General features: G+C 36.1%; 1 protein-coding gene across 1 annotated transcript in view; it reads right to left on the bottom strand.

The window, feature by feature from the left end:
• Nucleotides 1-23,628, bottom strand: part of papss1 (3'-phosphoadenosine 5'-phosphosulfate synthase 1) — a 126,922-nt gene that overhangs the window by 67,535 nt on the left and 35,759 nt on the right. The window contains exons 3-4 of the mRNA XM_059965377.1: nt 19,564-19,678; nt 5,476-5,711 (exon numbers count right to left, since the gene is read on the bottom strand). Of these exons, the coding sequence (XP_059821360.1) occupies nt 5,476-5,711; nt 19,564-19,678 (351 nt within the window). The remainder of the gene's footprint in view (nt 1-5,475; nt 5,712-19,563; nt 19,679-23,628) is intronic.

Below are 23,628 nucleotides of genomic sequence, written 5' to 3'. Positions count from 1 at the left end.
GACTGATAATGGAATTTTCGATATTTGGAGATTTCGGCATTCTAAGGACAAAGAGTTTTCATTTTTCTCACATGTTTATCATTCTTACTCGAGAATTGATTATTTTTTTATTGACTCTCGTTTTATTCCATCTGGAATTGGTTGTAATTATGATATTATAGCCATCTCTGATCATGCTCCATTGAAACTTTCTATTAAATTTATGGATACAGCTTCTAGTGTTAGGCAATGGCGATTTGATTCTACCTTGCTGCAAGATCCGGATTTCATTAAATTTATGAAGGAACAAATCGATTTCTTCTTCTCAACTAATTCCACGGATGACATTTCTTGTGGAACACTTTGGGACACTTTTAAAGCATATATACATGGACAGATTACCTCCTATTCTGTTGGTTTGAGAAAACATATTAAGAAGGAAACTCTTTTATTGGTTGATAAAATTAAAGAAATTGACAAGAAATATTCGACTGCTCCTGGTAAGGAGCTTTACAAACAAAGGGTTGAACTTCAAATGGAACACAGTTTATTACTTACATCTTCGATTGAAAATCAATTAATGAAAACCAGATCTGATTTTTATATACATAGTGATAAATTGGGTAAGCTGTTAGCTAATCAATTAAAGAATGCTTTGGTTAAACGTCAAATTATTAAGATTCGTCAACAGAATGGTGAATTGACAGGTAACCATGATGAGATAAACAAATCTTTTCAAGATTTTTATACCTCCCTATATCATTCTGAATTCCCTCATGATCATAATACCACGTATGATTTTCTTGGGAAATTGAATTTTCCAAAATTATCATCAGATGGTCTTTCAATATTAGAAACTCCTATTATGGATGCAGAAATTAAAGGGGTTATTTCCTCTATGTATTCTGGGAAAGCACCAGGTCCAGATGGGTATACAGTGGAATTTTTTAAGTGTTTTCCTCTACTCTTTCTCCTTGGTTATGCAGGGTTTTTGAAGAAGCAATTAGATTGGGTAAACTGTCACAATCTTTTTATAGAGCTTCCATTTCTTTAATATTGAAAAAAGATAAAGACCCTACTGACTGTGGATCCTATAGACCGGGGGTCGGCAACCCGCGGCTCCGGAGCCACATGTGGCTCTTTTACGTCTGTGCTGCGGCTCCCTGTTGCTTTGGGAAATAATTGGTTGTGGCGACCCTTTTCCTGGCACATCCGAACCGACTCACAATTACGATAGCCTACGGCGGTTTGCGAGCACAGAGCTTTGGAGCCTCTGCGCCATGGGGGGCAGGTTGAGGGAGGCTTAAAAGTGAGGCTGAAGATTTTGAATAAAGTTTTTTCCTTCGACTGCAGTTACCGACTCTGTGTCGTAATTTTAGCGCTGCGTGTAGCACACCGCTACATGGTCAGTATTTAATGTTAGTTTGTTAGTTTTTGAAATGTAAATCTAAATTTGAAGATTATGGTGATCTTGTACAATCTAAATAAGACGTTGTGGCGACCCATTTCCTGACACATCCGAACCGGCTCACAATTAGCCAGCGTTCAGGCTAAGGGAGATAGCCTACGGGGGTTTGTGAGTACGTGTCTTTTGCAGCATCCGCGTCCATGGGGGGGGCGGGTTGAGGGAGGCTTAAAAGCAAGGCTGCTTAGTTCGAATAAAGCTATCTTTGACCGCAGTTTACTGACTGCGTGTAGCACACCATTACAACGTGTTTTTATCGCTGGCTGTCCAGAGGGGAGGTGCTGAAATGCTTTGTCGCGTGTCTGGAAGAAGTGAAAACTTTCCTGGGCAGCAAAGGGCTCACCTTTCCTGAGCTGGAACAGCCAGAGTGGCTGGAAAAGCTACACTTCATGGTAGACATGACAGCGCACCTGAACACGCTGAACACAGCTCTTCAACGGGGTAAGGACGTACAGCCCTGCACATGTTGGAGGATGTTTTGGCATTCGAGCGCAAGTTGACGTTGCTTGCCAGAGATTTACAGAAAGGCACATTGTCTCACTTCCCCAATTTGAGAAAGTTCAAACAAGGTCACGACATGATAAATTCGGAGTATTTACATTCTGCAATCATCGCAATGCAAACATCGTTTGGGAAACGCTTCTGTGAGTTCAGAGAGGAAAAAAACACATTATCCTTCCCAGTCACTCCCCTAAGCATCGATCCATCCCTACTGAATACGACTGCATTGTCAGGTGTGAGTCAACCTGAACAAGTATGATAAATATTTTAATTGCCTATTATTTTACGTATATTCATATGTTTTCATTGTTCAGTGAAATAGTCCTTTTAATTTTCAGGTTGACAGCTGGCTGACATTATTTTTGGTTTGCTGCTGGCGGCAAATTTAAGTTTGGCGTTTTTCATAAATACAAGAAGGACTCAAATAGACGTTGAGTATTTTACTTAAAAGTAACCTTCAACCCAAAGTATTTTTTTCGGAGTTCAAAATGTTTTTGTTGCATGCAGAAATGTAATTTCGTTTTCTCTGCAGGAGTTCATCAATTTCATAAATGCAACACATTATAGTTTGTTTATACACAGGGATTTTAAATGTCAAACGGGTTTTGCGGCTCCCAGTGTTTTCTTTTCTGTGGGAAACGGGTCCAAGTGGCTCTTTCAGTGGTAAAGGTTGCTGACCCCTGCTATAGACCAATATCCTTATTGAATGTAGATTCCAAGATCTTTTCCAAGTTACTGGCGTCCAGGCTGGAGAAGGTATTACCTCAAATTATCTCGGAAGATCAAACTGGTTTTATTAAAAATCACTATTCTTTTTTCAATATTGGGAGATTATTGAATATTGTTTATACTCCTTCACGTAGCACCTCAGAATGTGTCATTTCATTAGATGCAGAGAAAGCATTTGATAGAGTTGAATGGCCATACTTATTTACTGTGCTTGAGAAGTTTAATTTTAGTCCAACATTCATTTCCTGGATTAAACTGATATATCATACTCCAGTAGCCTCGGTTTTTACTAACAATCAAAGATCTCCCTTTTTTCGTTTATTTTGGGGTACTAGACAAGGCTGTCCTCTTAGTCCATTATTATTTGATATTGCTTTGGCAATTGCTATTAGAGAATCACCGAACATTTTTGGCATTACTCGTGGGATGGAAATACATAAGTTATCATTATACGCAGATGATTTATTATTATTTATTTCTGATCCTGAGAAATCCATTTCCGCAGTTATATCATTGTTGGCTCAATTTAGTAATTTTTCCGGGTATAAATTAAACCTTAATAAGAGTGAATTGTTTCCTTTAAATAGACAGGTTCCAATTTATGGAAATTTACCTTTTAAATTAGTTAATGACTCTTTTATATACTTAAGGATTAAAATTACTAAAAATTATGAGGAGTTATTTAAGGTTAATTTTTTACCCTTAATTGATCAGATTAAATGTTTGTTCACTAAATGGTCACCATTATCTTTATCTCTGATAGGTCGGATTAATGCTATTAAGATGATTATTTTACCCAAGTTTTTATATATATTTCAAGCGATACCAATTTTTATTCCGAAATCCTTTTTTTGCTAATGTTGATTCAAAAATTTCTTCATATATATGGCAGAATAAAAATCCTAGATTAGGTAAAAAATATTTACAGAAGGCAAGGAAGGAAGGTGGACTGGCATTGCCTAATTTTAGATTTTATTATTGGGCCATTAATATCCGATATTTGATATGTTGGTTAAAGGATTGGGATTTATCTTTTAATCCTCATTGGATGAACCTGGAAACTAAATCTGTACAAGGATTTTCATTGGGTTCTATTTTAGGGTCTTCTCTTCCCTTTGCTCTTTCTAAATTGCAGAAACGAATTGACAATCCGATAGTTAAACATACTTTACGTATATGGTTTCAATTTTGGAAATTTTTGGGGTTGAATCAGTTTGTTTTAACTATTCCTATTGCATCCAATTTTTTTTTAATCCTTCTATTATAGACCAAGCTTATTCAGCTTGGAAGACTAAAGGATTACTACGATTTTCTGATTTATTTTTGGATAATTAGTTTATGTCTTTTGAACAATTATCTAATAAACATAATTTACCTAGATTTCATTTTTTTTAGATATTTACAGATTAGGAATTTCTTAAATACTGTACTTCCTATCTTTCCAAATCTTGAGTCTACGGGTACTTTGGAGAATTTGTTAGAACTAAATCCTTCTCAGAAAGGTGTAATATCAAAACTCTACAATATAATTATGAAAATACATTCAGAGCCCTTCTGTAAGATTAAAAATGATTGGGAAAGAGAACTTAACCTTACTATCCCTATTGAGAATTGGGATAAAATTCCTCAATTAGTCAATTTATCATCTATATGAGCTAAACATTCATTAATACAGTTTAAAGTTGTGCATAGGGCTCATATGTCTAAGGATAAATTGGCTCATTTTTATTCCTATATAAATCCTATTTGTGACCGATGTCATTCTGAGATAGCGTCTTTAACTCATATGTTTTGGTCATGTCCACTTTTGAAAAAATATTAGAAAGACATTTTTGATATTATTTCTACGGTATTGAACATTGATTTACAACCTCATCCTATTACTGCAATTTTTGGTTTACCAGTGATGGACTCAATCCATTTATCTTCTTCTGCTTGTCGAATGATTGCATTTCTTACATTAATGGCTAGAAGATCTATTTTGTTGAATTGGAAAGAAATTAATCCCCCTATCGTATTTCATTGGCTTTCTCAAACTATGTTATGTCTAAATTTGGAGAAAATTAGAAGTGTTGTATTTGACCCTTCTATTAAATTTAAAAAGACATGGAGACCATTTATTCAATATTTTCATATGATGTAATGAGACCCTGTTCCAAACCTATTCGTTTTTCCAATTTTGATTTATACATATGTTGAGAGGATTGGAGTTGGCGACACTGATGATTTTGTATTTTTTTATATATAGATATTATAAACAGCCCATTTTTTTTCTTATTTTTTCTCTTTATTAGGATGTTAGATTAGTTTTCCTAGCATAATTTTTTTTCTTTTTTTCTTTTTTGTTTTAATATATATTATGATATAACCTAGTTTTGCTTTGTTTTTATGTTATTTGTATCATTCATGATTTGGGAAGACTTAATTATATTATAACTATTGTTTGCATATCCTTTCGTGTTCAGTATAAATTTGTAAGTTTGTAATCCCAATATCTATGTATTAATCTTATTATGTTGATATTAATAATAATAATAAGGTTGAAAAAGAAAAGGATTTACCTGTATATCTGATTTGCATTCAAAAGGCATACTATGGCATTTTTGATGTTAAAATGTTAACATTGGAGAAACAGTAAACTATCACAAAAGTTAATTCTCCAAGCAAACTGTTAGATGCATATTGAAACTGATGAGGAAAATATGAATGCTATTGGAAATAATAAACAGGATGAAGCAGTTGAAGATTAAATTAATGATAACTATAAAGAAAAAATCTTAGACATAAAAATGGGAAAGTACCTTTGTATATGGAGAAATAAAACTGGCAAGGCACACAAGTCCAGCATCTGCAAACAGTCTGGCTACTTCAGCAATACGTCGAATGTTCTCTTCACGGTCTCCTGGGCTGAAGCCCAAGTTTTTGTTTAGACCTTGTCGAATATTGTCACCATCCAATGTATAGCAGGGTATCCCATGGCAAACTAAATATTCTTCCAGTGCCATGCTGACTGTTGTCTTACCAGCGCCAGACAAGCCTATCAAATAAAAAATAAAAAATACACATTTTATAAAAATACGTTGTTATGAATAGATTGTAAAATATATTCTCATTCATTTCTGATGTTTTCCCAGAGTTCATGACTAACTCACCCGAATAGAAAATTGATAATGCTAAAAGCTAGCAGATCAAGTAGCACCTGCAGAGTAAAGCACTTACACATACTTAACTCATAAAAGATAATTGCATTGCAGTGTTAACTATTTCTTTGTCCAGCACATTGTGTTTTTATTGGACATTTCTAACATTCACTGAATTATGCTTTTGATTAGACACTATAACACTGGAGGGTTGCTGATGCGGATTTACTCAAGAAGGACTGCAAGGAGAAGCCACAAAACTACAGGCCAGTGATGCCAACATCAGTGGTGAGAAAGTTACTGGTGCAGATTCTGAGAGTCAGGATCTGTTTGCATTTGTAAAGGCAAGGACTGATTATGGATAGTTAGCATGGCTTTGTGAGCAAGAAATTATGTTGCACAAATCTTTTTTTTATATAAAAGAGTCAAGCAAAAGGATTGATAAGGCAAGACGGTAGACATCTACATCAACTTTATTAAGATCCAAAAGCAAAAGGGTGTTTTACAGATAGAAGGCCTGTGACCAGCAATATGCTGCAGGGGGCGATGCTAGGTCCACTGTTTTCTTATCTATAGTAAAGATTCGTATGAGAATGTGGCTGACATGGTAAGTTTGAGGATGACACCAAAGTTAGTCACATAGTGGGCAGTGAATGAGTTAACTAAGATTATAACGGGATCTAAAGCAATCAAAGTAGTGAGCCAGGAATTTAACACAGACAAGTGCAAAGCATTGCATTTTGGGAAGTTAAACCATTGAGGACTTGTACAGTAAATGGTAGAAGAGATCTAGAGGTACAAAATAGTTTCCTGAAAGTGTCATCACAGATACACAATAGCAAAAAAGCAACTGGTTATGCTTGCCTTAATCAATCAGGGCATTTATCCCCAAATTTTTAATGTCATGTTACAACTGTACTAGACCTCAATTTTTATATTATGCGCAATTCTTGTCAGCTTGCTATAGGAAGGATGTCATTAAACTGGAAAGAGTGCACAAAAGATTGGCAAGGATGTAACCGGGGCAAGAGGGCTTGAATAGGCTGAAATATTTTCCCTGGAGAATAGTAAGTTGAGGGGTGACCTGACAGAGTTATACAAAATTCTGATAGGCTTAGATAAATGAAACAGTCCGTCTTTTTCCCAGGAGGGGAGTCTAAAACTAGAGGGTATAAGTTTAAAGCAAGAGATTTAAAGGGGAGATGAATGGCAACTTTTTCCACACAGAGGATACTGGATACATGAAACAAGTTGTCAGAAATAGATACAATTACATTAAAAAGACATTTGGACTAGTACATGGACAGGAGCAGTTAAATGCAGGTAAATGGGACAAGCTCGGGTAGGCAGCTGGTTTGGCATAAACAATTTAGGATGAAGGGCCCATTTTCGTATTATGGGACTGACTTATTAAATATTGATGGCCATAATTAGCTAACTTCACTATCATCGTGTAATACAGTTACTAGAACACCTTAAAGTAAGATAAAGATCTGACAGACTTTGCTCCATTAATCCTAACAATTACTACTTTCCTAATGATTTATTGTTGAGATACAATTCAGTTTGCCATCCAAGAGAATGAGTTAGCAAATTTGAAAACAGCTTAATATATATTTTTTTAAGAAATGCTGATTGAAAAATAAAACACACCAGAACATGACCATCGTCTAATTGAAGGGGAAAACTGATTATCATCCTCATTTGGTATACCAAAAATTGCAGTAATAAAATGAGGTTGTAAATCGATATTCCAAACTGAGGAAATGGTAGCAAATATGTCCTTCCAATAGTTATGTAAAGCGGGACATGACCAAAACATGTGGGTCAATGAAGCCACATCTGAATGACATCTGTCACATTGAGGGTTAATATGAGAATAGAATCGAGCAAGCTTATCTTTAGACATATGAGCTTTATGTACAATTTTAAATTGTATTAAAGCATGTTTAGCACATATAGAAGAAGAATTAACCATTTGTAAAATTTTTTCCCATTTTTCTATTGATATATTATATTGAAGTTCTTTTTCCCATTCTTGTTTAATTCTACCTGATATTTCTGGTTGTATCTTCATAATCATATTATAAATAAAAGCCACTAATCCCTTCTGATAGGGATCTAAGGTAAAAATCATACCTAAAAAGTCCATTGAAGTTGAATTGGGGAAGGATGGTAGAATTTTATGTAAAAAATTTCTAATTTGTAAATATCTAAAAAAGTTAGATTTAGGTAACTCAAATTTGTTGGAAAGTTGGTCGAAAGACATCAAACTACCTTCAAAGAAAAGATCACGAAAACATTTTATACCTTTCCTTTTCCATATGCTAAAGGCTTGATCTGTCAAAGAAGGTTTGAAAAAAAAATTAAGTAAAATATGGCTATCAAGAACAAAGTTTTTCAGAGTAAAAAATTAGACGTATGATTACTTTTGTAACATTAATGGCCAGAAGGTCTATGTTACAAAATTGGAAAGAAGTAAATCCTCCTACCACGTTGCAGTGGTTCTCTCAAACTATTTCTTTTCTGAGCTTGGAAAAAATTAGAAGCACTATTTTTGACTCATCAATTAAATTTGAAGAAACTTGGGGACCGTTCATTCGACATTTTCATATGAATTAATTTGGCCTCTTCCAGACCTTCTCTTTACTTATCCTTGTTCAAGTATGGAGTTCCGGAGTTTTTGGCACTATCATATACAAATAAACTGTTATTATTGCCCATGTTAGTTTAGTTTAGTATTTTTTTTTATATTTTTTGCCTGTATTTTTATAATTTTTTCTTTTTCTTTTGATGATTATTTTTATTTTTTTCATATAATTATTACAGACTTGATTGATAATGTACTATGTTTATATGTTGATATTTTAATAGGATGTTGTTATCCTACTACTAATTCAATTTCAAGTCTTATGCATTTATAACCTATTTATTATATTATGCTTCTTTTATATATGAAATTCAATAGAAAGATTGAAAAAGAAAGAACATGACCATCTTTTTTTCAACAGTGGCAAGGTGGGCCAATGTGTATTAACTCAGCTGAAAGTGCTTCTGATTCACCCTCAGCTTTACTAGAGCACAGCATCAGCAACCTTTTGAGCTGCTACTAATAAGTAAAGGTTGATATCCTGTCTAATTGAGCTTTACTGTATAAAAGTAGCAAGATCTCCATGCACATCTTCTGGTTTGAACTCCAAGCTATGCTCATCTTTTTTCATTAATGAAACGGGTCTTGTTCTATTCCTAACCAGTCTCCCTCCTTTAGCATTTTATCCAGTACATTGATAATTGTATTGGTGTTGCCTCCTGCACTCACACATTACTTTGTGCTGCCACTTTCCATCCCGTTCTCACCCTCACATGATTCATTTTTGACCCTTCCATTCAGGCATCTCCATTTCCAAATGGAGATACACAAGCCGCAACTCATCCCAGCTTTGATCTTCAGTCTCCAGTCTCTAATGTTGGAAGAATTTAAATGGAATTAGCAAGTTTCGATGTGGGAAACTACCATTCCAGACTCTGATACTCAGCATATTTTTGACTTTCACATCTCTATGCGCTGCAACATGGAATTTGAAGATGCCTGCATGTTTGACCTTACACTTTGCTGCAGACTCACAACTGATTTCAGAGGCCAGTCTGGATTGCAGAGTTAAAGGTCAGGTGCAGAAAGCATCTGATGTTTTAAACATTATGCCAGACCTGAGCACTATGCCAGCAATAACCCCTTTCTTATGAATGAGATTGATAATCCTTGCCAAAAATTAGTTTTAGTTAAGATTTAATTCATTGTATTAACTTTTTCATATAACAATTGAACTACTGAAGGTCAAATTCAACTTTTAGAATTTAATTTGTCTTTGGATATATAGAATATTGAAGATAATTAAAACAGTGGAATATCAGTTGCAAGAAAAAGGTTGTGAACCCTTTGCAATTACCTGATTTTCTGCATTAATTATTCATAAAATGTGGTTTGATCTTCATCCAAGTCACAATAATAGACAAACATAATCTGTCTAAACTAATAACAACCAGTTGTACTACTACTTGTCAAAACTTAGTACACTATTTAAGCAAGCACAGTGCAGGTTCCAGAAAGTATGTGAACCTCTAGGGTAATGCTTTCTACAAAAGCAATTTGGAGTCAGGTGTTACTTACACCCCCCCCCCCAAAGGAAAAGAGTAAATAGCTGACATTTTGGGTCGAGACCCTTCATCAGAACTGACACCACTGGAGTCGGGTGTTCCAATCAATGAGATGAGATGGGAGGTGTAGGTTGGAGAGGTGCCCTGTCCAATAAACAGGCACACAGAGTGAGGTTATAGACAGAGCCTACAATTCTCCAGAAAGATCTGTTTATGCACACCATGCCTTAATCGAAACAACTTTCAGAAGACTAGAAGAGTTGTAGCCATGAAGCCGGAAATGGCTGCAAAAAGCATTTCTAAAGACCTGAGTGTTCATCAGCCCAAAGTAAGAGATATTGTCTACAAATGGAAGAAGCTCAATACTGTTGCTACTCTTCCTAGGAGTGGGCACCCTGCAAAGGTCACACCAAGAGCACAATGTGCAGTACTGAAGGTGGTGTAAAAGAATCCAAGGGTAACAGCAAAAGACCTGCAGAAATCTCTGGAACTTCCTAAACTCTCTGTTCATGTTTCCACTTCAAGAAAAAGACTGAACAACAATGGCGGTGATGGAAAGACACCACAGAGGAAACAAAGGCTCTCTGAAAAAAAATATTGCTGCATGTCTTAAGTTTATAAAAGACCACCTGAATGTTCTAAAACACTCTGGGACAATGTTCTGTATACAGATGAGACAAAAGTTGAACTTATTTTTGACAGAAACAGACATTGCAGGGATTCTCTTGGGACACTAGATGGAATAAGTCATATTTCGGCTTTGCTCCATTCATTTTTCAATTTTTTTTAACCACCCTTTCACTATTTATATTAAAGTGTTTATAACACATTTATATGCCTGAACTTTGATTTTTAATTGCCGAAAATGAATACCAGAGGGCAGAAGGCATCAGCTGGAGGCAAGGAAGCCGGTAAAGGAAGCAGAAGGAAAGGAGGAGATCCTAAACAATTTCAACAATCTCCACTCACTTTGGAAGCTATGTCCAAACTCCTGAATGATAACTTCGATAAGAAATTTTCTACTTTGGAAGTAGTATTAAAGAAGATTGAAAGAGCTCCCAGTTTGCTTAAGCAGGAGTGTGAAGAACAACAGCGGCAAATAGCTGAACTCAATGAAGCTGGAAGGCAGAGAGCTCACAGATTGGATGTGCTGGAAAAGAAATTAACTTTGACTACTCAGACACTGGAACAGTATAAACTCCAGATTATTGATCTGGAAAGTTGCAGTCGTAGACAGAACCTGCAAATAATAGGACTCCATGAAGATGTTGACAGTGGTGAGCTTACTAAATTCTTTCTCAATTTTTAATGGACATGTTCAGCTCTGAAGCTTTCTCTACTACCTATACTTGATCGTGTGCACCATGCTCTCAGAGCCAAATCCCCTAAAGAGCTGAAGCCCCAACCTGTTATACTTCGATTTCACTATGTGCAAACCAAGGAGCATTTAATTGGAACTGCCTGTCAGAAATGGGTTACTGTACACGGGGACCTCAAGTTTCAACTGGTTGAAGACTATAGCCCCGATGTGATGCGAGGAAGATTGCTTTTTAAACCGGTGATGTCCGAGCTTTATCAAAGAAAGTTTCAACCAACTTTGCTATTTCCAGCCCGTTTAAGGGTCGTTCTGCCGGACAAATCACATAAATGGCTTAAATCCGTGAAATAAGCTCAGCAATTCCTTGACAACCAACGTTCAATCCCAGATCCCAGCTGTCTAATAAATTTACTGTCTCTTCATGTCTGTATTCATTTGGTTTATAAGTTAAACTTCATAGATTTAGACTTTTGAAGTTTGAAGATTTTTGCCATTGGCTTGATAACACTTGTATTCTGTTTCGGAGTATGCATGTTTATTATGCTTCTATGTTTAAGTTTCTTTTTTTTCCTTTGTTACTTTACTATTTTCAATTGTTCGTTTTTTGAAAATAATTAAGAAATTGATTTGGTGATTGACTTTTTTTCTCTGAAATATTAATAAGATTGCATTCTGTTTCATTTTTTGTGAGCTTGCCTATTAAAATGTTTTGCAAATGGCTGATTTTTTTTTAAAGCACTTGCTTGGTGTTGTTTATAGCATTCCCTTCTCAATGTTTTGACTAAGGTGGAAGTTCGCATTTTTTTTCAATTTTTTTTCGTGTCTGCATTCATTTATTTTATAAATTAATAACCAGTTTATGGATCTGACTGTTAAGAGTTTGAAGTTTTTTCTGGTCTGGTGACGGATTGTTTTTTTTCCTGAAATATTAATAAGATTGTATTCTGTTTCACTTTCTAAGATTTCGCTTCTCAAAATGTTTTGCAAATATGGAACAGTCGGCCCTCCTTATCCGCGGGGGATTGGTTTCGGGACCCCCCCACGGATACCAAAATTCGCGGACACGCAAGTCCCTTATTTAACATGTATCAGTGAGGTGGTCTTTAGAACCCAGTGGACCCCAGGCTTTATTTAACACGTCTCCGTGCGGTGGACATTAGGACCTGGTGGCGTAGCTCTGAATCCGCAGTGTTTCTGTTCACGAAAACAATCACGATCGAAAATAAGGTGGAAGTAATAAAGCGATCGGAAAGAGGTGAAACTCCATCAGTCATTGGAAAAGCATTAGGCTACAGTCAATCAACGATCGGAACAATTTTAATGGAGCATGTGAAAGGCCCCGCCCCAATGAAAGCTACAATTATTACTAAGCAATGCAGTGGTTAAATTATTGAAATACATATGTTTCTTAAGTGTTTTATATGCATAGAAAGGTAAAATATGTACTATACTAAGAAAAATGTTTGACTAACTGACGCTAAATAATACCGGATTACTTGTTCCAACTTCAAGTCCGACTTAAAGATGGACTCAGGAATGGAACTCATTCATAACCCGGGAACTGCCTGTACTTTTAAGTCATTTCTGATTACTTATAATACCTAATACAATGTAAATGCTATGTAAATAGTTGTTATACTGTATTGTTTAGGGAATAATGACAAGAAAAAATAGTCTGTACATGCTCAAGCAACGAGTGCTGGAGAGAGAACTTCCAGGGTTTCCCGAACTGTGGTTGGTTGAATCCGCGCATATGGAATCCGCAGATGAGGGCCGACTGTATTCCTTTTTCAATTTTTGACTGGGTGGTATTTTGCATCTTTTTTCCAATTTTGGAGACTTGCCATCAAGAGAGTGGGGGATAAGGGAGGCTCTAGTTAGCTTTCTGGCTGTCTATTGGCCAGTTTTCCAGTCTTTGTAGGTGAGGGGTGGGGCTGTCCTTAGATTAGATTAGATTGTGAGGACACTCAGTCCTCATTTATTGTCATTTAATAATGCATGCATTAAGAAATGTTACAATGTTCCTCCAGTATGATATCACAAAAACACAAGACAGACCAGGACTAACTTACAAAAACCACATAATTATAACATATAGTTATAACAGTGCGAAGCAATGCCATAATTTCATAAGGGCAGACCATGGACACGGTAAAAGAAAGTCTCAAAGTCCTCGATAGCCCATCATCTCACGTAGATGGTAGAAAGAAGAAAAACTCCTCCTGCCATGAACCTCCAGCGCCGCAAAGCTTCCCAATGCAGCCTCTGGAAGCATCCGACCACAGCCAACTCTGAGTCCGTCCGAAAAACTTCGAGCCTCTGACCAGCCGTCCGACACCGAGCACCATCTCTGCTGAGCACTACGACCCCCCGACCGCCAAGCAACAGGCAAAGCCAAGGATTTGGGGCCTTCCTCTCCGGAGATTTGTCGATCACACAGTAGCCGCGGCAGCAAAACAGGGATGTCAGAAGTTTCACCAAATGTTCCTCTGTGCTTCTCACGTCCGTCACCATCAAATCAAGATTGTGCACGGCCCCTACTTACAGATGATATTCATTCCCACAGTGGCTGCGCGCGCTGCTGTCGCGCCGCCATTTTCTCAGATTCAGATAGTTTAGTTTTTTACATCTGGGCTGAACTGAAACTACAAATATGTCTGAATTGTCGTAACTTCCTTTAAACCTTTTTCCCTCTTCCTGATTCATGAGTTTCCTATGCATTTTACATTCCCTTACATATCTTATGGATTATTCAAATAAAATGGATAATATTACTAACTTTGTCTCATGGAATATGAATGGTTTGAACCATCCGATTAAATGGAATTAGATTTTTAAAAGTTTTTCATGGATTGAAAGCTCAGATTATCTTTGCCCAGGGAACTCATGTGCGGAAGGAGGATAATCAGCATTTCTTTAGGTTTTGGAAAGGTGAGCAATTTCATTCTAATTCACAGGCTAAAGTGAAAGATGTATCTATTTTTATAGACTCCCTGATTTCATTTGTTCACTAGGAAACAATCTCAGACTCAAATGGTAGATTTCTACTAATTACTGGTTTACTTTTATAACCAAAAAGTTGTTATGGTTAATATCCATGCACCAAATGCCGACTATCCTAATTCTTTATACATTTATTTGCATCTCTTCCTAATTTAAATGAATATATGTTGATAACGGGCAGAGATTTTAACTGTTGTCTGAATCCTTCGATGGACAGGTCTGTGTCCAATCAGGTACCTCCAAACAAATCTGCTATTCTTATCAATTCCTTTTAAGTTGACTCCAGAACTTTAGATATTTGGAGGTTTTTACATCCTAACAATAAAGAGTTCTCATTCTTTTCTCATGTATATCATAATTATTCTAGAATTGATTACTTTTATTGACTCTCGATTAGCTCTGCCTGTTACTGCCTGTGAGTACGATGCAATTGCCGATTCAGATCATGCGCCCTTGAAACTATCAAATTAACTGATGTAACTTTTAGAGCTTGACAATGGTGGTTCAATTCTAATCTACTTCAGGACTTAAACTTTGTTAACTTTATTAAAAAAACAGATTACCTTTTTCTTTTCAACTAACGTTACGGAAGAAATTTCCAGTGGGATATTATGGGATACTTTTAAAGTATACATGCATGGTCAAATTATAATATCTGCTGGATTGAAAAGATGAATAATGAAATGCTTACATTGGTTGATAAGATTAAAGAAATTGATAAAAAAAAATATTCTGTTGCTCCTAATCTGGAGCTTTATAAAAAGAGTTGAACTTCAGATGCAACACCCCCGATTATTAACATCCCCGATTGAAAATCAATTACTTAAAACTAAGAGTTTATTTTATATACATGGTGATAAATCAGGTAAATTATTGGCCAACCAATTGAAAATTGCTTCCGCTAAACATCAGATTATTAAAGTTCTTAAACGGGATGGTAGTTAAATGATTGACCATGATGAAATTAATAAATCTTTTCAAGAATTCTATATCTCTTTATACCAATCAGAATTTCTTGATGATTCTACCATAATGCATGAATTTCTAAGGAAATTGAATATTCCAAAATTACCACTTAATGAACGTTTAGCATTAGATGCACCCATCACGGAAGAAATAAAGAAAGCAATAACTGTGGTAAAGCACCTGGTTTGGATGGGTATACCGTAGAATTTTTCAAATCTACTTTCTCCTTGGTTATGCAGAATCTTTAAGGATGCCTTATTTGTAGGCAAATTACCACAATCCTTTTATGAAGCATCTATTTCTTTAATTCCTAAAAAAGATAAAAACCCCACTGAATGTGCATCATATAGACCTATATCCTTGTTGAATGTGGACTCCAAAATCTTTTCCAAAATATTGGCAATTAGATTAGAAAATATATTGCCACAAATTGTCTCTGATGACCAGACAGGATTTATTAAACATCGTTATTTGCATTTTAATGTTAGGAGGTTAATGAATATTGTATATGCTCCTTCATCTAAAACCCCAGAATGTGTTATTTCGCGTGACACCAAAAAGGTGTTTGATAGAGTTGAATGGGAATATTTATTTAATATGCTTGAGAAATTTAATTTCAGCCCAAAGTTTATACCTTGGATTAAATTGATATATTATACACCTCTGTACTTATCAATAATCAGAGATCCCCCTTTTTCAGGCATTTTCAAAGTACTAGACAGGGCTGTTCTTTAAGTCCCTCACTATTTGATATTGCTTTGGAGCCCTTGGCAATCGCTCTTCATGATTCACCCAATATATTTGGTATTATTCGTGGGAATGAGATACATAAAGTATTGCTATATGCAGATGACCTGTTATTATATATCTCTAAACCAGAGAAATCCATTCCTGCAATAATATCACTACCTGCTCAGTTTAGTACTTTTTCTGGTTATATATTGAATCTTAGTAAGAGTGAACTTTTCCCATTAAATATGCAAACTCCAATCTATAGACAATCACCATTCAGACTGATTACTTATTTGGGTGTTAAAATTACTAAGAAGCATAAGGATCTATTTAAAGTTAACTTTTTACCCTTAATTGATCATGTTAAGCAACTGCTTACTAAATGGTCCCCATTGTCATCGTTGATTAGTAGAATTAATACTATTAAGATGATTATTTTACCCAAGTTTCTGCATCTATTTCAGGTGGTACCAATTTTCATTTCTAAATCCTTCTTGGACATTATTGACTCTAAAACTTCTTCATATATATGGCAGAATAAAAATCCTAGATTAAGAAAGAAATATTTACAAAAATCAAAAAAAGAGGGTGGTTTGGCAATGCTGAATTTAAGATTCTATCATTGGGCAATTAATATTCAATATTGCATGTTCTGGGCAAGATCTGAATGAAATTCATTGTCCACGATGGGAGAACCTTGAGCTCGAGTCTGTACAGGGGTTCTCATTGGCTTCTATCTTAGCACTTACTAAACTGAATAAACAAATGACTAATCCAATAACTAAACATACAGTATGAATATGGTTTCAATTTCATAAATTTTTGGATTGAATAGATTTATCCTATTATACCTAATTTTTTCTTCCAACCATCTAGAATTGATCAAGCTTTTCTTTTATGGAGAATGAAGGTAATAATATGTTTTCGTGACTTATCATGGATAACTGTCTCATGTCTTTTGAACAGTTGTCTAATAAATATAGTTTGCCTAGATCACATTTTTTCAGATATTTACAGGTTAGAAACTTTTTGAATATTATGTTACCTACTATTCCGGTATCACATCAAACTGAAATTACAGAAAAAATTTTAGACTTAAACCCCTATCAGAAGAGTTTAATGGCAATTATTTATGATCTGATTACGAAAATACTTCTCGGTACATCTGAGAAATTTAATGAATGAGAAAAGAGAACTTAGAGTATCTTTACCTGTAGAGAAATGGGAGAAAATTCTCCAACTAGTTAACACTTCTTCAATGTGTGCTAGACACACCTTGATACAACTTAAGGTGGTTCATAGGGCCCATATGTCCAAGGATAAGTTAGCTCGCTTTTATTGTCATATAAATCCTATCTGTGACAGATGCAAGTCTGAGGTAGCTTCCTTGACACATATATTCTGGTCTTCTCCTCTTTTAGAAAAATATTGGAAAGATTTTTGATATTATTTCAGCAGTTTCATGTATTGATTTACAACCTCATCCTATTACTGCATTTTTTGGATTACCAGTGATGGACCCTAGTCAATTATCCCCTTCAGCTTGCTGTTTGATTGCATTTGTTACATTAATAGCCAGAAGATCCATTTTATTTAAATGGAAAGATTCTAATCCCCCTACTACATTTCAATGGTTTTCCCAAACTATAATATGCTTAAACTTGGAAAAAATTAGGAGTGGTACTATCGACTCTTCGGTTAAATTTGAAGAAACATTTTCATATGATGTAAGCTGACCTTTTCCGAATCCTTCTCATTAACTTTTTGTTTGTGTATAGAGGAGCGGAGTTAATGATAAATAAATATTTTAACCAATGAAACAAGGCAGCCCAGCTTTTGTTTTGTTTTCATTCAGGATTTTTTTTTGTAAAAATCTTTTTTCTTTGAACCTTTCTCAAGTTTAGTTACGGAGGCTTAGATTGCACATGTTACTCGGAGTCTGTTTATGTTTACATTAACTATTATTAATGTAATCCCGATCTCTTTGTATCACTATCATTGTTATGTTTACCTATTTGAAACTTAATAAAAAGAGTGATAAAGAAAGAAATGGACATTGCTATGTTTGGAGGAAAGAGGACACAGCACACCAACACCAAGACCTCATCACCAAAAACTGTGAAGCATGGTGGAAGGAGCATCATGGTTTGGGGCTGCTTTGTTGCCTTAGGGCCTGAACAACTAGCTATCATTGAGGGAACAATGATTTCAATATCTTATCAAGACATTTTCCAGGAGAATATCAGGGTAGCGGTCCATGATCTGAAGCTTAATAGAAGTTGGATGATCCAAAAAAGAGTAAATCAACAAAAGAATGGTTTAAAAACAAGAAAACTTAGAATGGGAAAGTCAGAGTTCAGACCTTAACCCAATTGAGATGCTGTGGCATGACCTGAAGAAGGTATCCCAGAAATACTGCTAAACTGAAACAGTTTTGTATGAAGGAATAGTCTAAAATTCCTCCTTGCCATTGTCCGAGTCTGATCAGCAGCTACAGGAAAAGTTTGGTGGAGGTTTTTGCTGCTACAAGTTCTACCAGATATTAAATAAAATTTTCTAGCCTGGAATGCGAATGATTAAACAATATTCAAAAAGACATGAAAAGTACAATTGTTTGTGTGTTATTAGTTTGTCTGTGTGTTTGTCTACCATTGTGACCTAGATAAAGATCAGACCACATTTTATGAGTAATTAATGCAGAAGACCTGGTAATAGCAAAGGGCTCAAACTTTTCTTGCAACTGTAGCTTTTACAGTAAAGAGCCGTCTTCAATTATCCTTCAAAATCTGCTCATCATAGCAGGGAACATAGGAAACAGGGAATTCTTGGTTCTGTAACTCAGTAGATTTAAGGGTATGATCGTGCAGGGAGAAAGGAAGACATTTTAGCGACGGTACTTAATACTGACAGGCTCAAAATGATCGGAGTGACAAGCTGTTTTGCCACACCCCTGGATTACTAATATTGTAATAAAGCCACAATTCCACCACATCCAGTGTAGAGAAGAACAGTACCAGCAACAAATCAAGAGTCAAATAATTCATTCCCCCCCCCCCCCCAGAGTTCATATTTATAAAAGGAGGCCATTCAGCTTATCAAGTCTATGTCAGTTCTCAGAGCTCTACTATCAATCCAACTTCCATATTTATTTCACTATAACCAACATTAACATCAACTCCACCCTTATTCTCCTGTTATTCATTGTCTTGGAGTTCTAGAAGGGAAACTATTAACCACACAATCCAAGGAAGACCGTGTTAATTCCAAGCACATCGCAGCAGTGATCAGGATCCAACCCAGATCACTGGTGCTGTGAGCTCACAGATGTGAGAATATTCAAGTAGTACTGAAAATGGTACACTTCAAGAAAAGGTAATGCAACGTGAATTAACAGGACTGCGACTTGGACTGAGCTTGAATGTTGAGATAAACACTTGAAGCTTAGTTAGGGTGTCAGTAGGAGAGCAGTAAGAAAAATACGCAGACTTTTCACTGCATTGAGTGCTATACCAGGAAGAGGTGGGCAACGCAGGAGAGTTTAAGAGAACATTTAAAAACAGAACAAGGAACATTACCTGTGAGCCAGACAGTACATCCACGAAAGCCACCTCTGGTTCCTACAACTTGTCCACGTTTGTTCCTGCTAACATGGTGAGCTTGGAAGGTCACATTGGTTGCCCTCTGTTTACCCTATAAGACATGTCAATGAGGAGAGAATGGCAATACAATGCAGTTAAAGTTACTTTATGAGAGAAAAAGAATAACACACAACTTTGCATTTATAGCTATGTGACCAATGAAGGTGCATAAATAAAATATCAAGTCAAGTCACTTTTATTGTCATTTCGACCATAACTGCTACGTACAGTACATAGTAAAAATGAGACGTTTTTCAAGACCATGGTGTGACACAGTACAAAAACTAGACTGAGCTATGTAAAAAAAAGAGGAAAAAAAAACTACACTAGACTACAGACCTACCCAGGACAGCATAAAGTGCACAAAACTGTGCAGGCATTACAATAAATAATAAACAGGACAATAGGGCAGTAAGGTGTCAGTCCAGGCTCTGGGTATTGAGGAGTCTGATAGCTTGGGGGAAGAAGGTGTTACATAGTCTGGTCATAAGAGCCCGAATGCTTCAGCGCCTTTTCCCAGACCGCAGGAGGGAGAAGAGTTTGTCATTCCTACCTGTGGCCATCAAACTTCATAACTCCTCCCTTGGTGTGTCAGATACCCTGAGCCAATAGGCTGGGCCTGGACTTATTTCCACTTGGCATGATTAACTCATAATTATTATTATTTAATTATTTATGGTTTTATATTGCTATATTTCTTCACTATTCTTGGTTGCTGTGGCTGTAACGAAACCCAATTTCCCTTGGGATCAATAATGTATGTCTGTCTGTCTGTCACGAGGGGTGCATGGGGTCCTTTATAATGCTGTTTGCTTTGCGGATGCAGCTTGTAGTGTAAATGTCCGTGATGGCAGGAAGAGAAACCCCGATGATGTAAGAATCTAAAGACAGCTTCTCTAAAGAGTGCGTAGAATGCAGAACTTGCTACCTTATGGAATAGTCAAGGCAAAGAGCACAGATCATTAATGAGGAAGTTAAGGGAAAAAAAAATTGAATGTTATTTTGATATGATTAGTTAGAGCAGGAAATACCTCAATTAAAACTGGAGGTTCCAAGAGCTTAAATATGCTTCAAGACATTGTGGTCACAATGGCTTGCTTGAATGATAAGTTCCGTCTATACAATTTTACTTCACCTGCATATGACATGTTTCTGGCTCCAGATTAAATACTGCCTTTTGAATTCTGAATATTTTACCCTCATGATTGTGCTGCCACACACAGCTCCAACCTGATCAAAATCGCAGATGACACGACGTTGATCATCCTTATTTCTAGCAGTGACAAGACAGCCTACAGAGGAGAGGTTGATACCCTGACACAGTGGTGCAATGAGAACAATTTCAATGTCCAGAAAACACAAGAGCTGATTGTGGATTACAGGAGGAATGGAGACAGGCTCACCCCAATCAATATCAATGTGTTTTGCAGTTGAGAGGGTGAGTAGCTTCAAGTTCCTTAGAATTGATCTCACCTGGACTGTACACACTGGCTTTGTGGCAAAAAAAAACACAACAGCGTCTCTTCCACCTCAGGTGACTGAAAAACTTTGGCGAGGGCCCCCAAATCCTCAAGATTTCTACAGGAGCATCATTGAGAGCATCCTGACTGGTGCAGAAAGAAGGCCTGGAAGATCATCAGGGACACCAGTCACCTCAACAATAAACTGTTCAGCTGCTTCCATCTGGCAAATGGACCTGCAGCATTAAAGCCAGGACCAACAGGTCAACTTCCTTCTACAAATCATTACACTTTTAAATTCATGTCTGTACATTGTGATGGAGACATAACACAGATTTTTACTCCCTCATGTTGTGGAATGGATGTAAGATTTAAATAAATTCAATAAACTTAATTCAATATTGTCCTTCAAATCTAATCAAATAAATTCTTCAGGGAGTTCCTGGTTTTAGGCAGTCCTTGGATTTTATTTCCAAGAAATTATCTTGCAACAACAATTAATACCCTTTTCTAAGTTAAAGTTGAAATTTTGCAATGACCACATTAGTGTAGCTATCAAGAAGCCAGCATGGAAGAGGCAAAATCACAAAATTCTGCCTCTGGACTGTTCAATCTGTTACTTAAAGCACCAAGCCAAAAATATTACAATTTACATGTGGGGGGGGGGGGGAGGAGGAAACTTCACTACATTACAGTTGCCAAGGGAAACCAATGATAAAACAAGAGAACAATGAGAGAGAAATAATCTCTAATTTATATTGATTCCCGCTGCAAAAGGATTAGCAAGTTCATGATGCAAATATGGTTTGATACATGACACCCTGTTGTTCCTATCTATATTGAAAGACTACATGGATGATTATCACCCATTCAATAATACTGCAATATGTGCTTAAGTTGCTGATGCAAGTTTGTGGGGTGGAGATGGAATAAAAGGTGGAAGTAATTCTGTATTCACTGAGAATAATCAAGATCTGTGGAACGTTGTCAATGCAACTGTGTAGCACAAGTTATACTGATGGAAGCACTGTGAATCAGTGGGAGGAAGAATTTGAAAAGAATGTGCATAGGTCCTCTGCAGTGAAGACTCAGGTCAAAGAAATGACTACAATACAAAACAAATCTGCATCTTCAGTTTTATAACTTCAGTAAACTAAGATTAAATTCACAAACTCTATTGAGATTCACATCGAAATAGTTCACCAAAGCATCACTCTGGTGGAGATTTATTACGCTCTTAACTCTCAGCTGAATGTTGTAAATACCCAAGATGCTATTTTTAACATAGGAGTACCAAAAATCTGTGAATCCCTAGTGTCCTGTCCTGCTATTGTTGCTGTCAGCCCATTAATCATGTGCCAGGCACCTGCAGAAATGTGAACAAACAACTTTGTGCTTAATTCCATAATATTTGAGGCTTTGGTGAGATCGTAAAAGCCGGCTGGTGTCCATGGGTAGTTTAGGGTCTCAATATTGATCTTAGTGTTTACTTGAAACCAATTAGCTTGCAAACTTTTTGCTGAATTTGGGTACAGTCAGACACCTTCAGCAAGAGTGGTAAACTCATGGCAAACTAAAATTGACAAACATTCCTATTCCAATATGGCAAAAGAAACTTGCGTCAACACTGAACATTTCAGGTGGGTTGTAAATTGAAAATAAAACTGGAGAATTCATTTATACAATCCCAAAATTTTCTCCTCGATTCTTCCCATGTAATAAAATTACAAATCATTTTATAAATAACAAAATGGCTCTGGTGTAGCCAGATCCATCTTCAGCAAGCACTTATGAATTTTTGAAAGCTCAGACTATAATACATTTCCATCCCCAAACAAAATGCATTGATCATCTTTTCCAGTAAAACTTCAGAGGAAAAAAAACCTTATTAATGCTCTTTTAGAATGCAAACAAACTCAACTTGTTGCTTCACCCTATCCTCCCGAACAGGCATCTTTGCTGAGCTAATTGTCGGTTAAACAAGACAGTTCACGGTAGTCCCACAACAGCAAACAAGATGAAGATGCCACAAGCAAAACATATGACTATATCAATTGTCACATGTGATTTCTAGATTATATAAAAAGTTGGATCAGGGAAAACAATATCAACTAAAAGGAAACTGAAGACACATGTCTAATTCAGTTCAAGTGCCTGATAATATGTGTTCTGCCCAAATTCACAGTTAAAAATAGTTTAAAGAATAGCTTGTGAAGAAACTGCAAAAAAAAGGAATTGCTCACCTATGCAGAGACAAGGATGTGTGAAACAAAGGCAAATATATATTAGTAAAGTGGCCAATAGTGATTAATTTTATACCGTCTGTAATTTCTGTGACATTTCATGCCACATTACTTATAATACTTACATTTTTTAAAATTATTTTTATGGTATGTTTGCTTTAATACATTTTGAAAGAGTTATGGGCTGTGCTGCTCTGTGAGTCTTTACTGGTTTTCACTTCACACGGATAGCTTTAAGAACAGGTGCAAGAGAAAGCTATTTACAGGGCAATTTTCAAGCTGCAAAAGCTGTGGTTTGA

This window comes from Hypanus sabinus, chromosome 3 (genome assembly GCF_030144855.1).
Source record: "Hypanus sabinus isolate sHypSab1 chromosome 3, sHypSab1.hap1, whole genome shotgun sequence".
Lineage (NCBI taxonomy): Eukaryota > Metazoa > Chordata > Chondrichthyes > Myliobatiformes > Dasyatidae > Hypanus > Hypanus sabinus.
Note: the sequence above shows the minus strand (reverse complement) of the source record. Positions and strands in the feature narration are given on the sequence as shown.